The following is a 15,073-nucleotide window of genomic DNA, read 5'->3' on the forward strand; positions in this document are numbered from 1 at the left end:
CGGGAGGGGGTAGGGGCCGGGCCGCAGTAACAAAGGCCTCTCCCTCCAACAAGCGCCCCCCCTCGGCCCCGCCTCCCCGGCCCCCCGCCTGCCCTGATTGGTCGGCCTTCCTGCCCGTCAGCGCCGCCCCCTCCCCGGGTCTGCAGCAGCTCCGGCCGCCTCGTCGCGCCCCCCCAGCCCCCTCCCCCCGCCCCCGCCGCCCCCCGGGCCGGTGCAGCCGCAGGCGGGGTCCCCCTCCCCCTCCCCCCTCTCCCCCCAGGCCTCGCGCGCCCCGGACCGGCCCCCCCTTTCCCCTCCCCCTTCGCGCCGCCGCTGCCGCGATGCCCCCCCCTGCGCCCGGGGCCCGGCTCCGGCTTCTCGCCGCCGCCGCCCTGGCCGGCCTGGCCGTCATCAGCCGAGGTACCGCAGCGCCGGGGGCGGGGGGCTCGGCCGGGACTCTAGGGTCCCGGGCGGGGATTGGGGGCGGGGGACAGAGCATCCCCGGGCTGGGAGGAGGAGGCCCCCGGACGCCGAGGTCTGGGCCCGGGGGGCGGGGGCAGCATCCTCTGGCTGGGAGAGGGGTCCTCGGACGTCTGGCTCCATGCCCGGGGGCAGGGGTCCGCGTCCTGGGGCCCGATCCTGGGCCTAGGGGCGGAGGTCTGCTTCTCCGGGTCGGCGAGAGGGTCGCGGACACCTGGTCCCGGCCTGGGGGCGGGAGTCTGCGGCTCGGGATCGTGGTGGGGCGGGGGGGGAGGAGATCAGACGCTAAGTAAGGGTCCCTGGGCAGGATCTTTGAACTGAGTTGGTGGGGGGTAGGCAGAGGGATGCCCCGTCGGGGGTCTTCATCTCTGCCTGGGAAGGTCCCCTGGGGGTCCCGGCCTGCGGGCTGGGGTCGGTGTTTCTGGGGGAAGGTTGGGAGGATGATATCTTCCCAGGTTCCCAGGGTCAGTAAGAGGTGGGGGCAGGGGTGTCCAGAGACCTCCGTCCCAGACAGGCAAAAGAAGGGGGTGGGGCTGGTCTCTCAGCTGGGAAGGGACTGAAATTCCCCAGCTGGGCCGTCTAGGTTGGGAGAAAGTGTTAGTATTTGGAGGGTTGCATTTATGTGTAAGGGGAGATGGGGCTGAAGATCCAAGAAGTTGGGGTGCTGGGCTGGGGACTCCAGATGTGGAAAGCCCTGGCTGAATATTTGGGTTCCGGGCAGGACAGAGGGTGACAGAGGACCGCGGGAGGGGAAGGGTTAACCCGGGGTCAAAGGGTTAATGTCAGTCTTCCTAGTTGAGGAGGGGGGCTGGGGGCTGGTCTTTTGTAGGGCTGGAAGGGAAGAATGGAAGGGGAGAGGCTGGGAGGAGGGTGGTGAACTTGGCAGTCTCTGTTTAGAAGCTGTGTAGCTGGACCTTGTATCTCCCAGCAGGCAGGCGGCCTGGGGGTGGTCCAAGAGATGACCCCCTAAGGAGGGGAGGGGAGAGCTAGGAGGCTGGAGGCAGGGGCCGGGGTTCATTTAGTGCTTCTGGAGAATCACCCCCAGGCCCTGCCCTGACCCAGAATCACAGAGGCAGGGACACACAGTCGGGAACATCCTAGAAACCCCCGACAGTCTCAGCGAGACAGCGGCTCTCAGCCTCCCACCCACACAACGCCAGGCAGGCACAGCCACATAAACACCCATCACCCAGTCCGACCCGGAGCCACACCTGCAGACAGCCAGAGTCACACGGGATGCTGGCGGCGGGGGCGGGGGGCGGGGATCACCCCCTCCCACCTGGCCCGTCTGAATCCCTGTCTGACTTTCTGCCTGCCTGTCTGTGTCTCTCTGTCTCTGTCGCCTGTCTCTCTCGGGCTCTCTCACATCTCGGCCATTTCCGGAGGCTCTGTGGCTCGGGGTGACATCCCGTTGGTCTCCGTGGCTGGGTCGCCGGCTCTCCATCTCTGCTGGGCTCAGCACAATTCCACAGCTGGCCCGCTTGGCCTCTGGAACTGCTTGTCCCCGTCACACCCCGTGTGTCTCTGTCTCTTTCCAGCCCCTCACACGGTGCCTTGATCCTCACCCGCTTCTGGGAACTCACGTCCCATCCCAGGTTACTCATTCTCCTCCTTGTCCTTTGAAATGTCTCTGGCCTTCTCTCTTCACCTCTCCATTTTCCTCTCTCTCTTCCTTTACTCTCAAGATCACTTCCCACTTGCCTTCTACTTTGACTCTTCAGAACCCTAGAAATCACTGTTGTTCACACATGCAGGGCTGGGAGCTTGGTGTTACCAGGAGGTGGTCTGTGACCTAGGTCAAGTCCATTCCCACCTCTGGGCCTTTTGTCCCATCAGAGAACTGCGACCAGAGGGACAGAGCAGAGTGGCTGGCCGCTGAGCTGAGACAGGATTAGAGGGTTGGAAAGACAGCCCCACCTACCCACCACCGCTTGCTTGACGGCTGAGGCTGAGAAAAAGCCAGTGGAAGTCACACCAGATTGCATCTCCTCCTCTCTTTCATTCATTTGATGGTTTCCAGATTACGGGAGGAGAGCATACCAGTGAACCATCCACTACAAGAATGCATAAAAGCAAACCCCGCCACGTCCCGCCCCCACCTTCCAGTCTCCAGAGAGAGCCAGGGTCCTCAGCCTCCCCAGTCGCCTCTCACTTGCAGTCAGATGCCCAGAGTTCAGCGTCTGTAAAGGATTGGTTAGTTTGTTGATGTTTCTCCCAAGATAGAAACAAAGTAAAGGCATTTCTCTGCGACTGGCTTTCTTCCACTTAACTCTACTTCCCTGGCATCTGTAGATATTGCTCTGTCTTTCCTTTTTTTCCCCCAAAATTCTTTATGCCAACACACACACACACACATCCACACATCCACTTAGAAAAGTAGCTGCAGCTGGTGATTTGGGGGTGGTTCCTTTGCCGTATTAGATGAAGCAGGGGCAGGATGAACACAGGCATGGGGACCCTTCTCTAGGGGGTCCCTCAAGCACCCAGTTTGTCTAGACTGTGGGCGCTCCCTTGTTAGCTCATCTAACACGTATTTACTGGGTACACAGTCGCTGTTCTAAACACTGGGAATCTATAAACACAGCAGTGGAGTCCCTGCCCTCCTGGAGCTTACATTCTAGTGGGATGGAGAGAGATCCACCAACTAAAACAAAACCTAAAAAGTAAACAGGTGATTTTAGAGAGTGATGAGCACAGAAGAAACGAGAATGACTTGGCAGGCAGAAGACTTGGCCTTGGGAGCTCAGGTAACATCTGAGCCGATGAGTGGAGTTCAGACTGAAAGGAGGGGAGGAGTCAGCCTTGGAAAGATCCCCCTGGGAACAGCAGAAGCAAAGGCCCTGCGGTGGGAAAGTGTGAAAGTGAAAGTCACGCAGTTGTGTCCAACTCTTTGCAACCCCATGGACTATACAGTCCATGGAATTCTCCAGGCCAGAATATTGGAGTGGGTAGCCTTTCCCTTCTCCAGGGGATCTTCCCAACCCAGAGTTTGAACCCAGGCCTCCCACATTGCAGGTGGGTTCTTTACCAGCTGAGCCACAAGGGACCAGTGGAAATGAACAGCCAGCACATGGAAAGTTTCAGGGCTCTAGGCTCAGCATACAGACACCGGACATCAGTGATAAGGATTTGGAAGGTCAGCCAAGAGGGAGAGGGGTCTGGGGGCTCTGCAGTGGCAGTTAGACTAGCCCTTTCTTGGGCTTCCCAGGTGGCTCAGTGGGTAAAGAACCCACCTGCCAATGAGGGAGACTTAAGAGACACTGGTTTGATCCAACATTCCCTGGAGGAAGTCATGGCTGTCCACTCCAGTATTCTTGCCTGGAGAATCCCATGGACAGAGAAGCCTGGCAGGCTACAGTCCATAGGATTGCAAAGAGTTGGACATGACTGAAGCGACCTAGCGCAGCACATGAGGGTCACCCATCTGGAATGGCAGAGACCCACATGGTCCCTCCCATCACCACTGGATTCACCTCCAGGCTGGTCCCTGCCCCATAACCATCCCACCAGCCAACACAAGTAGAGCTGTTTGCAGGCGCTTGACTAGCAGGAGCCATATAGAGCCTGCTTGCTTGGGTGACCTTCTTTCATCCTCTCTCCCTCAAGCCAGTGAGTGAGGCATGATGACTGTCCCCGATGGGCCCCATTTAGAGGTGGGGAAACTGAGTCCCAGGTGGAGGAACTAACTCGTGCAGCTCGGTGGCACAGCTGGGATTTGAACCTAAGCAGCCAGGCTCCCCAGTCTGTTCATTTAGCAGCCTGGTTATGCTGGCTTAGTAGTAGCAGAACAGATGCTGAGTCCTGGACTCAGGGGTGGGTGCTGGGCATAGAGCAACCTACAACCCAGACCTGCCCCGCCCTTCCCCCACCCTGACCGTCACCGAACCTGGGATAACAATAGATGTTTCTTTAAAAAGAAGGTGCTCTTAAGAGCAGCAAGCATTTCTGGCTGCTAAGCGCTGAGTTAAACATTTTGCTTGCATGTCCTCATGGAATCCCTGACAAAAACCTGCTGAGGAAAGAAATACCATTTTTCTCCTTTCTACCATTGAGGAAACTGAGGCTTAGACTGGCCAGGGGTCACCCAGTCAGGAAATGATGGGACAGACATTTGATCTATCAGTTCAGGCTCCTTAGGGCTTTCTTATCCAATCTCTAGACATATCAAGCCCTCCCACCAACAGTTCTCTGCACTAAGTCCAACTCTGGGGGACACAACCAAGATTCAGGCCTTTGGAGAACTCCTGGTCAGGAAGGGGAGACACACCTGGACGCTGTCACAGCTGAGTCAGAGGGTACCCAGTAGAGACAGAGGGAACTGTCCAGCTCGAACAATCAGGGAAGTACTTCTGGAGGAGGGGGCATTTGAGCTGGGGTTTTGAAGAATGCATAGGAGTTCAAGAGTTGGCAAAGCATGTTGCGGGCATCTATTTACATTCACTCATTCAACAAATATTTCCCAAGGTCTTCCAGGCCAGGCCCAGTGCTGGGAGATGCTGGGGACACAAACCTGAGTCAGACTCAGACTCTGCCCTCAAGAAACTTATAGTCTGATAGGGGAGACAGACACAGTCACCATAGTGTGATCTGAGCTCTAAGGGAGGTAGTGCAGGCATTGTGGGAAAACAAAAGAGGACTAGAAAGAGTAGGGATTCAGCATTTTCCAAGCAGAGGGGACCTCATGTGCACTAGCTTGTTTCTTTAGGTATTGAACATGTCTTGAGGCCGCCTATGGGTCAGACTGTGGATGGGGTGATGCTGCAGGTGAGGAGACCCAGGCCCCACCCTGAGAGGCTCCCATCTGGTGAGGAAAGCAGACTGAGACACAGTCCAGGTGATCGCGACTAAGAGGGAGGGGCGGTGACTGGGACTAAGACAGAGGGAGAGGGAGAGGGAGAGGCCCAGCTAACCTGACTCTCTCTTCCATTTACTGACACCCAGAGAGGGAAGGGACTTAACAAGATCGCACAGCACACAGGGTCCTCCTGAGCCTGGAGTCTGGGAACTGCAAGAGACAGATAGGCAGACATCCAAATTTATAGACACACAGACCAGGCATCCAAGACCCACTGGAGATAACTTCATCACTCATCTCCCGAGACTGCCCTCAGCCAGGGCTCAGCTGGGCGTGCTGGGGACGCAGATGGTCTGAGCCGGGCCCTGCCCTAGAGGAGCAGGTGGGGGAGGCAGACGCCTCTGATCCACGGAGCCCTGGGAAAAGAGCGAGAGGCTGTGTTGGCTTGGATGGGCCATCTCTCCTCCGAGAGGCCCCATATACCAGGTGCCTGGAGAAGGAGAAGCTTTTTGATGGGGAATAGTGGGAGGGAGAGAGGGGAAAGAAAAATGGGAAATGCGGTGCTGGGTCGCACTAGGGGAGAGGAGGCAGGAGACAGCAATGTCAGGGGCCTGGATGCCAGGCTGAGGGGCAGGGACTTCGTCCTGGAGGTCGCTCTGAGTGTTGGAAAGATCCTTCTAGCAAACAGCATGTGTCTGTCTGTCCATCTGTTTCTCTGTCTCCTGGGACATGTGATTAAGATCCTGCCCTCTTTTGTGAGGTCCACACCATACCCCAGGGCCCGAGGCTGAGCTCAGGAGCCCTTGGCTCTACCCTGAGGCTTCGGGGGCACCTTGGACAGCTCCCTCTTCAACCCCCTGCCTAGGGCAGGCCTCCTTGAACCTAGGACAGTTGCTGTCAGAGGGCTGGGGAGGTGTGGGGTGGGGGGGCAGGGTGATTTTGGCTCCCAGGAGGCATCTGGCGATGCCGGCATTTTTGGTTGGGGTGGGGGAGCTCCTGGCATCTGGGGGGTCAAATCTGCGAAGCTCTCAAACACTCTACACTGCACAGGATGGCCCCACGATGAAGAATCATCTGGCCCCCCCAACGTCAATGGTGCCGAGATGGAGAAAGCTTGGTCTGGGATGTGTGTGACCAGGAGTATCACAGATCTATGGGGTGTGCGTGTGTGTGTGTGTGTGTGTGTGTGTGTGCATGGCTGTGTATGATCTGATTGTAGGCGACAGCATGGCTGCATATGCCCGAGTCTTGGTCCAGGGCGTTCGCTTTGTATTGGAGAGCCTGTGTTGCTGTTTCAGGCTGTAGCTTCATGCACGACTCTCCAGGGTGGAGGGGTGGGGATGAGCATAGCCCTCCGGCTGGGAGGTCACTGTGACCGATGAAGCCTGTATGTGTGTGTGTGAGAGAGAGTCCTCGGGCAGGGCTGTAACCGTGTGTAGACTTTGCACCTGAGTGTGTGTAACCGTGTGCATCCGTTTATGTCTGGGGGGCTGGTGGCCAACCCGCGTGCTTCTGGGAAAGAGCTGTCTCTTCTAACTGACCTTCTCCTGGGGGTGTGTCCCGGGCTGTGTGCGTCAGCCTAGGTGTGTATGCCTCTGTCCCCCAGCGGGACCCGCTTGTCATGGGTGGGACTATTTCCTGTCCCCGGGGCTGACTCTGTGCATCCTCCCGGGCCCTGGTGACTGTGTGTGTCTGTCTGTCCATCCCCTGGCTGCCCCCTCCTCTTCCTAGGGCTGTCCTGGCGCATCCTCTCCACCAGGCTCAGGGCGGGTGAGTCCCTTCACCTCCTCCAGGGCTCATCAAATGACCAGAGTGACTCCCGCGCGGATGAGCCGGGGGTGAGGGCTGTAGGGCCTAGGCCCCAAACCCCAGGGCCTGGCGAGCCCACCGCCCTGGCTCTGCCCCAGCCACACCCAGAGGGGCTGCTGATGGAGAGGGCCTCCGGGAGTCATCGGGACGGCGCGGGCAATTAATTCATCAGATTAATCAGTTCCTCATCCCGGGGCGGGGTCCAGGGCAGCCCTGCGCGGGGCCGAGCCTCCCCAGGCGTCCAAGGTCACCTGGCCTCTTCCTCTCCCCCGCCCGGTGCTGTCTGCATCCGCCGCCTCCGCGGGCCCAGCCCCCACTCCCTGGCCCCGGTCCAGCCTCTGGCCACGGTCCACGGAGAGATGAATGGGTGGGGGCGGGGGTTCTGCCAGGCGCCAGGGCACTGGAGCGGGCAGGCAGGAGTGGGCATGCGCCCTCCAGAGCGTGCCCCGCTGGGCCCGGGCACATGGGGCAGTCTGTGTGCACGCGGGGGTCTCTACACCACGCCCGAGGGCGTCCTGGGCGTCTGTGATAGATGTGTGTCCACGTGAATATTCGCGCACATCCGTGTTTGTGTGCGTGCTTGCATTTGTGTGTCTGGGTGTCTGTGTGCACACATGTGGGTGTTGAGTATCTGCCTGCAGCCTGTCTTTCCATGTATTTCTGAATTAATGTGTACATGTGTGTACCTGTCTGTTACATCTGAACAAACATCTGTGTATATGAGTGTGTACTCATGGGGCTGTGAATATGTGTATGTGCCCCCGTGTATGTTTTGTGTGGGTGTGTACTCTTGAATCTCTGTGTGTGCGTTCACTGTGAACATGTGTGTGCCGTGTTTACACATGTCTGTGTGTGTATGTGTGTGCACAGCTTTGTGTGTGTCTGTATCTGCACATGTGCACTTCTGTGTTTGAGTATGCATGTGTCTGTGTGTGCATGCATCTGTACACAGCATCTGTGAGTGTGTATACTTGAGCTTTGATGTACGTGTGTCTGTGTGCATATACATGTGTTTATGTGCTGTGATTGTGTTGTCTCAGTATCTCGGGAGGTGTGTAGGTTTGTGTGTCCCAGCCTGTCTGGGTCAGCACGGGCTTGTGGCAAGGTACGTTGCGTGTTTCTGCGGTGAGTGTCTCTGGAAACATCAATGAATGTGTGTGCCAGTGGGTGTGGGAAGTGCGTATCTGCCGTGTGTGTATGTGTGTGTGTGTGTACACATGTGCACGGTCCTGCCCAGGTGAGCTGCCCTCCCTTCCACAGGGCTGCTGTCTCAGAGCCTGGAGTTCGGCTCTCCTGCCGACAACTACACGGTGTGTGAAGGCGACAACGCCACGCTCAGGTAGGGGGACACAGAAGTGCTGCCCCTTCGCCTTCCTTAGGGGGGACTGTCCTGACCCGCAGGCCCCACCCATCCCTCCCCCCATCAGGACAGAGGCCATCAGGGCCCAGACTCTGGGCCCAGCTCCACCCTGGGCCTCAGTGTACCCATCTGTCAAATGGGTGGAGGGACGGTGACCACCACCTGGGTTGTTGGAGGATGCAAGAGTCTGTACATACACCCCGGGGGCTTCCCTGGTGGCTCAGTGGTAAAGAACCCACCTGCCAATGCAGGAGACCCAGGTTCAATCCTTGGGCCTGGAAGATCCCCTGGAGAAGGGAATGGCAACCTGCTCCAGTATTCTTGCCTGGGAAATGCCATGGATGGAAGAGCCTGGCAGGCTGCAGTCCACGAGGTCACAAAAGAGTCGGACACCACTTAGGAACTAAACAACAACCAAGCTGAGCTTAGAGAGCTTAGCACACTGACTGTTTAATGAGAACCAGTGTTACCCTCCCCCAGCTCTCTGCTCTCCTCATTGTGGGTCGTCCCCCCATCTCTGCATCTCTGTCCCTCTCCCCCGGGGTGCCTGTCCCCCTCTTTTTGGGTCTATGACACACAGCAGTCACTCAGTAACCATCAGCTGTCATCCCATTGCGCACTTGGGCTCACAACTATCCCTGAGGCTCAGTTTACCCACCTGTAAAGTGGGCGCAGTCACACCTGCCTCCGAGGACTGCCGTGGGAACTGGAGACACAGCAAGCCTTCCTCTCCCCACCTCCAAGCCCCCCTCGATGGGGGGTGACCCTGGAGGGCCAGGCGGGGGTGGGGGAGAGAACTGCCCTCCCCTCGTCCTCCCCTCCAGCTGCTTCATTGACGAGCATGTGACCCGAGTGGCCTGGCTGAACCGCTCCAACATCCTGTACGCGGGCAACGACCGCTGGACCAGCGACCCGAGGGTGCGGCTGCTCACCAACACGCCCGAGGAGTTCTCCATCCTCATCACCCAGGTGGGGCTGGGCGACGAGGGCCTCTACACCTGCTCCTTCCAGACCCGCCACCAGCCGTACACCACTCAGGTCTACCTCATCGTCCACGGTGAGCCCTCCGCCGGGGCCCTGGCGGGGGAGGGGGGAGCCGGGGGATGGGCGCTGGGGAGAGGGGACACTCGTGTCCTCGTCGATCCCAGGGACACCCGTGGGAAGACAGACACCCTCCCTGCCCTCACGGACTCCAGCCAGGCAGAGGGAGAGAAAGTCAGAGACAACCTCCAGGGCAGGAGAGATACGGGGGCCAGGGGACACTTGGAGGAAGACCCCTCGTTCGTTGGCTCAGCCCTGTTTCTTGAGTTCCTGCTGCTTGCAGGCACTGCTCCACAGGCCAGGGACAGAGAGGAGCCAGGCAGGCTGGCCCTGGCTTTCTGGAGGTGTCTTTCCGAGGAAAGGCAGTTTCCCAGACATCACGTCTGAGCCGAGACCTTCAGGAAAAAGAACAGCACGTGCGGAGGCTGGATGCGCAGAGCGAGAGAGGTGGCGCTGGAGAGACCCACGGCGGGGGGCGGGAGGCTGGCATCAGAGGTGGTCTAGAGGGCAGCGAGCACGTGGAGAGACAGGAAGCCAGGGACGGCCCTTGACAAGCCCCGACCTGGGAGCCAAACCCTCCGGTTCCAGCCTTGCCGCCGCCACCCAGGGGCTGAGGCACCCAAAGCGAGCCGGACGATCAGACTCCTCATCTGCAAAACGGAGATGACGCTGTCATATATCAAATTCAAGACATCATCAGTTGGAAGGGACACCTTTACTTTATTCTGTGTTGCTAGAAACAGGGTGGGTGGGTAACCCGCCAGTTAAACACTGGCGTCCTTCAAAAGGCCACCCTGATTGGAGGAATGCTCGGGGGGGCGGGGTCGAGGCGGGGAACGCCCCCATGTGTTAGAATTGATGAACAGAGTAACATCCCCCGGTGGCTCAGTCGGTAAAGAATCCGCCTGCGATGAGGGGGACAAGAGTTCGATCTCTGGGTCGAGAAGATTCCCTGGAGGAGGGCATGGCAACCCACTCCAGGATTCTTGCCTGGACAATCCGATGGACAGAGGAGCCTGGTGGGCTACAGTCCACGGGGTCACAAAGAGTCAGACACGACTGAAGTGACTGAGTGAGCATGCACGCACCCCAGAGGGGAGTAGTGAGGATTTCATGGGTTCATTTTTGTGAAATACTTAAAACAGGGTAAGCTTACACTCAGGAAGCACCATACAAGCATTAGCTAAGCAAATTAATTTTCAAAATAATAGTACTAATCAGTAAAAATAGAGATGGGGAGGGAGGAATTCAGACCCAAAGACAGAAAATAGAAACCAAGTGAGAAGGAAGGTGGAGAGAGACTGAGAAAGAGTGAGGAAGACACAAGACCAGCAACTGGAGAAGAAGCCAGATCCAGAAGGAAGGGGAGACAGAGGAATTCTTACAGAGAGACAGGAATGTCAGCTGAACCCCTGGGTCTGAGGGGGAAGGGGCTGGGGGTCTGGACCCCTGGGTCTGAGGGAGGAGGGCCTGGGGGTCTGGACCCCTGGGTCTGAGGGAGGAGGGTCTAGGGGTCTAGACTCCTGGTCTCGGAGGAGGGTCTGGGGGTCTGGATCCCTGGGTCTGAGGGAGGAGGGTCTCGGGGTCTGGACTCCTGGTCTCAGGGAGGAGGGACCAGGCCTAGATCCTGGGTCCTGGGAACCCACAGCGCCTCTCACTGACCTTCCCTCCGGCCTGCAGTCCCTGCCCGCATCGTGAATATCTCTTCGCCTGTGACAGTGAATGAGGGGAGCAACGTGAACCTGCTTTGCCTGGCTGTGGGACGGCCAGAGCCCACGGTCACCTGGAGGCAGCTCCGAGGTGAGGACCCCACCCCTGGCTCAAAGTCCCTTCCCCCACTCCACAGGCTGGCCCAAAGCTCCCCATGTTCCTAGCTAGATACCCAGAACCTCCCACTCCCACCTGCTTTGATCCCCGCCCCCCACCAAAGCCTTGTCATGACCGGATTTCCCCCTCCTACCTGGTCCTGTTATTTCACCAACAGACCCCAGAGCCTTAGAGCCTACCCATGTGCCCTCCCAGGCTGGGGCTGTTTCCTCCACCCACCTGCTAGATCCCAGCTTGCCCCCCCCCCAACTCCAGCAGCCCCAGGCTCTTCCCACCAGCTCACAGGATTCTCCTGGACTCAGACCCCCACCCACTAGATGGCCGGAGCCAGGTTAGAGGCACTGCCTCTGCCCACGTTCCGTCTCCTGTTCACATTACTGCATCTCTGCCGGATGCCTCAGGCCAGCGTTTCTCTTAGTTTGGTCCCCAGACTCACAGCAGTAGCATCACCTGGAGACTTGCCAGAAACGCATGAGTCAGAACCACCCCTCCCCCCATCACCACCACAATCTGTCCTATGTCCTAACAAGCCCTTCAAGTGATCCCGAGGTAGAGCTGAGAACCACGGAGGCCCCCAAACAGAGGGACCTGACTGGGAAATCCCATATCCTAGACATGGCGCAACGCCCCCTTTACCTGGATATCCACCACCATTTCCCAGACCCCTAGATCCTCACTCAGTGGCTCTTGGGAGACCAAATGTGCCAGTCCCTAGATCTCTTGGGACCCCAGAACGCCATAACTAGGTCTCGGATCCCTGGATCCACCCCTACGGCTTCATCTGAGCCCCACAGTCCTGGTCTTGAGTTCCTGGATGCCCGAATGCTGTGAGTCCCAAAGGGTCTTCTGAGCGGGCGTGCTGTTCTAAGACCCCCGATACCTGGATTGCTGATGCCAGTCACCAGATCCTGATTCCCTGGGCCCCAAGGGCTAGATCCCAGAATCCTGGATCCTCCCTCGCTGGGTCTGTGTTTTCTGGATCCTTCTGAGCCTCAGGCGCTCCTGGCACCCTCCCCACTGGGTTCTAGTTGCTAAGTCCTGGCTAGCTCCCCACTCCCGGGCCCAGCCCAGCACCCCCGCCCCACTGACCCCGGCGCCCCAGGCCCCGCGCCTGTCCGCCCCGCTGATGTCTGTCCGTGTTGTGCCCGTTTTGTCCCGTGTTAAGTGTTTGCGTCCGGCCCCGCCCCCTCCCCTCCCCTCCCCCCACAGACGGCTTCACCTCCGAAGGCGAGATCCTGGAGATTTCCGACATCCAGCGGGGCCAGGCCGGGGAATACGAGTGCGTGACGCACAACGGGGTTAACTCCGCGCCGGACAGCCGCCGAGTGCTGGTCACAGTCAACTGTGAGTCCCCCGCCCCGCCCGGGCGCGCGCACGAAAGCGGGGCGGGCCCTGGAGGAAGGGGGTGGGTCTGCGGGAGGAAGGGCTCTAAGAGGAGGGCGCCAGAGGACCTGGACTCTAGGAGGAAGGAGGGGCTGGGGGTGACACCCCTTCGTCCGCACTGGGCAAGGAAAATTCGCTGACCCTGTCCCTCGCCAGATCCTCCGACCATCACCGACGTGACCAGCGCCCGCACGGCTGTGGGCCGGGCCGCCCTCCTGCGCTGCGAAGCCATGGCGGTGCCCCCCGCGGATTTCCAGTGGTACAAGGATGACAGACTGTGAGGATGGCACTGGGGCGGGCCGTGGTGGGGAGGGGGGAGGTGGTCCTCGGTCCTTTGGGACTCGGGGAGGGGGCAGAGGGAGCAGAGTTCCGGGTCCTGGAAACTGGGGGGCGGGGGGAGTCCGGGTTCTAGGTGTTGGGGTCCACTGGGCCCCAGGGGAGCTGTGGTGGCTTACTGGAAACTTGGGTCCTCGGATAATGAATGCTGGAGCCTGGCCTCCTCCGACTATTCAGGAAGAAGGTCTGGGGTGGGGGGCGATGCTGAGATTTGTCAGAGAAGCTTTAGGGTTAGGGGACCACTGGATCTGAGGTTTAGCAGGGCCTGGGAATCCCTAGAGGTTGGAGGTGAGGGTCTGGGTTGCCTGGAGAGGGGCGTCGGTGGGAGTGGCCCGGGATCCATGGGGAGTTAGAACCAGAGGCTACGGGTCGGTGGGATGGGGGACAGAAGGTAGGGTCTCCACAGGGAGTCTAACAGTCGGGGGGCTGGGTTTTTTTCCGGAGAGGGTCACGGGCCAGGGTCCTGCGCTCTGGTCCCTGACCCGGATCCCCGGCAGGCTGAGCAGTGGCACGGCCGAGGGCCTGAAGGTGCAGACGGAGCGCACCCGCTCGATGCTTCTCTTCGCCAACGTGAGCGCCCGGCATTACGGCAACTACACGTGCCGCGCAGCCAACCGGCTGGGAACGTCCAGCGCCTCCATGCGGCTCCTGCGTGCGTCCCCTGAGCAGCGGAAGGGGCGGGGCCGGGCCGGGGCGGGGCCGACCTGAATGGGCGTGGCCAGGGAGGTGGCGATGCAGAACCGTTTTGCAGATCGATAAGGACTATCAAGAAAATAAACAATAGACTTGGGGATGGTAGCAGTAGACAAGCGCATCAGAGAAGGCTTCCTAGAGGAAGCAACGTTTGAAATGGGGCCTGAATGGTCAAAAGAATCCAGCCCTGCCAAGATCTACCAAAGAGCTTTGAAGCGGACCGGGGCGGGGACAGAGATGAGCCAGATGCTTAGGTTAAAACAGAGTAGGGGAGAGCGGGGTCCCTGAGGGAAAACCCGGAAAGGTCCTTAGCAGGCGGCCTCAGACAAGACCCTCAGAAACAAGACACCAGGGAGAGACACGCATGGGGTCTCCCCACTCCGGGCCTCCTCCCTTGACCCTCTCTCTTTCCCCAGGCCCAGGATCCCTGGAAAACTCAGCCCCGAGGCCCCCAGGGCCCCTGACCCTCCTCTCCGCCCTGGGCTGGCTGTGGTGGAGGATGTAGGAAGAACCCAGTGCCGCTGGAGTCCCCCTGCGAGGGGGGCCTGAGGCCGAGAGCGAGAGAAGCAGGGGGAGCAAGCGCCGTGGGTCTCGAGGGGCGGAGGAGCTCTCGGCCGCTGAGGAAGAAGAGGAAAAGGAAGAGGAGGAGGGAAGATCTATAGAGAACCCATCACTGTGAGGGATAACGCAAAATTATGCATCTTTCTACAGCCATTCTCGCCACCGTTCACCTTTCCGATTGTGACCCACCCCTGGCCACCCCCACACCCCTCTCTTAGCTCAGGCTGTCAACTGGATCGCGCGCGTGTGGTGGGTGTGAGCGTGAGCGCGTGCGTGTGTGTGCATGTGTGTGTGTGTGTGTGTATGGATGGGTGGGTGGGTGGGTGGGGAAGGGGGCTCAGCACCCTTCCCTCCTGGACACCCCCCCAACATCCACTGCCCCCATCCCCGCTGTCTCTCACCTCTGGCTGGAGGTAGGTATGGGGGTCTTCTTGCTGGAAGTTGTGAGGGGAGGTTTTCCAGGCTCCCGCTTTCCCAGTATATGCACGCACCCCGCCCCCTCCCCTCCCTGCTGAAAGGCTGTCTCCCGGGCAGGTTGGAAGTGGGAGGGGCATCAGACTTGCCTGGCAAGCTGTCACTCAACCTCTGCGAGCAGGTGCGGGATCTCCACCTTGGCTCTGGGCCTCCCTGCTGTCAACCAACCACCTGCCTGGAGCCAGAGGCCCCATCACCGGCTCAGCGGCCTGAGACCCTCCCGTTTTCCCCGTCCCTCCCCGCCCTGGACTTTCTGGCCCTCTCCCGGGCCGATCGGTGCTTCCATCCAACTGTCAGGCCAATGCCTGCTGTCACCTGTCTGCCTCAGTGCTTTG

The 15,073-nt window shown here is 59.5% G+C and overlaps 1 protein-coding gene across 1 annotated transcript; it reads left to right on the top strand.

Moving 5' to 3' along the window:
* The first annotated feature begins 224 nt into the window (after positions 1-224).
* Positions 225-14,713, top strand: IGLON5 (IgLON family member 5). The gene is made up of 8 exons (XM_043900015.1): positions 225-399; positions 8,324-8,402; positions 9,248-9,480; positions 11,145-11,264; positions 12,501-12,635; positions 12,831-12,951; positions 13,508-13,662; positions 14,120-14,713. The coding sequence occupies exons 1-8, from the start codon at positions 321-323 to the stop codon at positions 14,206-14,208; spliced, it is 1,011 nt and encodes a 336-aa protein (XP_043755950.1). The 5' UTR covers positions 225-320; the 3' UTR covers positions 14,209-14,713.
* The last annotated feature ends 360 nt before the right edge of the window (positions 14,714-15,073 follow it).

Source organism: Cervus elaphus, chromosome 4 (genome assembly GCF_910594005.1).
Source record: "Cervus elaphus chromosome 4, mCerEla1.1, whole genome shotgun sequence".
In the NCBI taxonomy this organism is placed as follows: domain Eukaryota; kingdom Metazoa; phylum Chordata; class Mammalia; order Artiodactyla; family Cervidae; genus Cervus; species Cervus elaphus.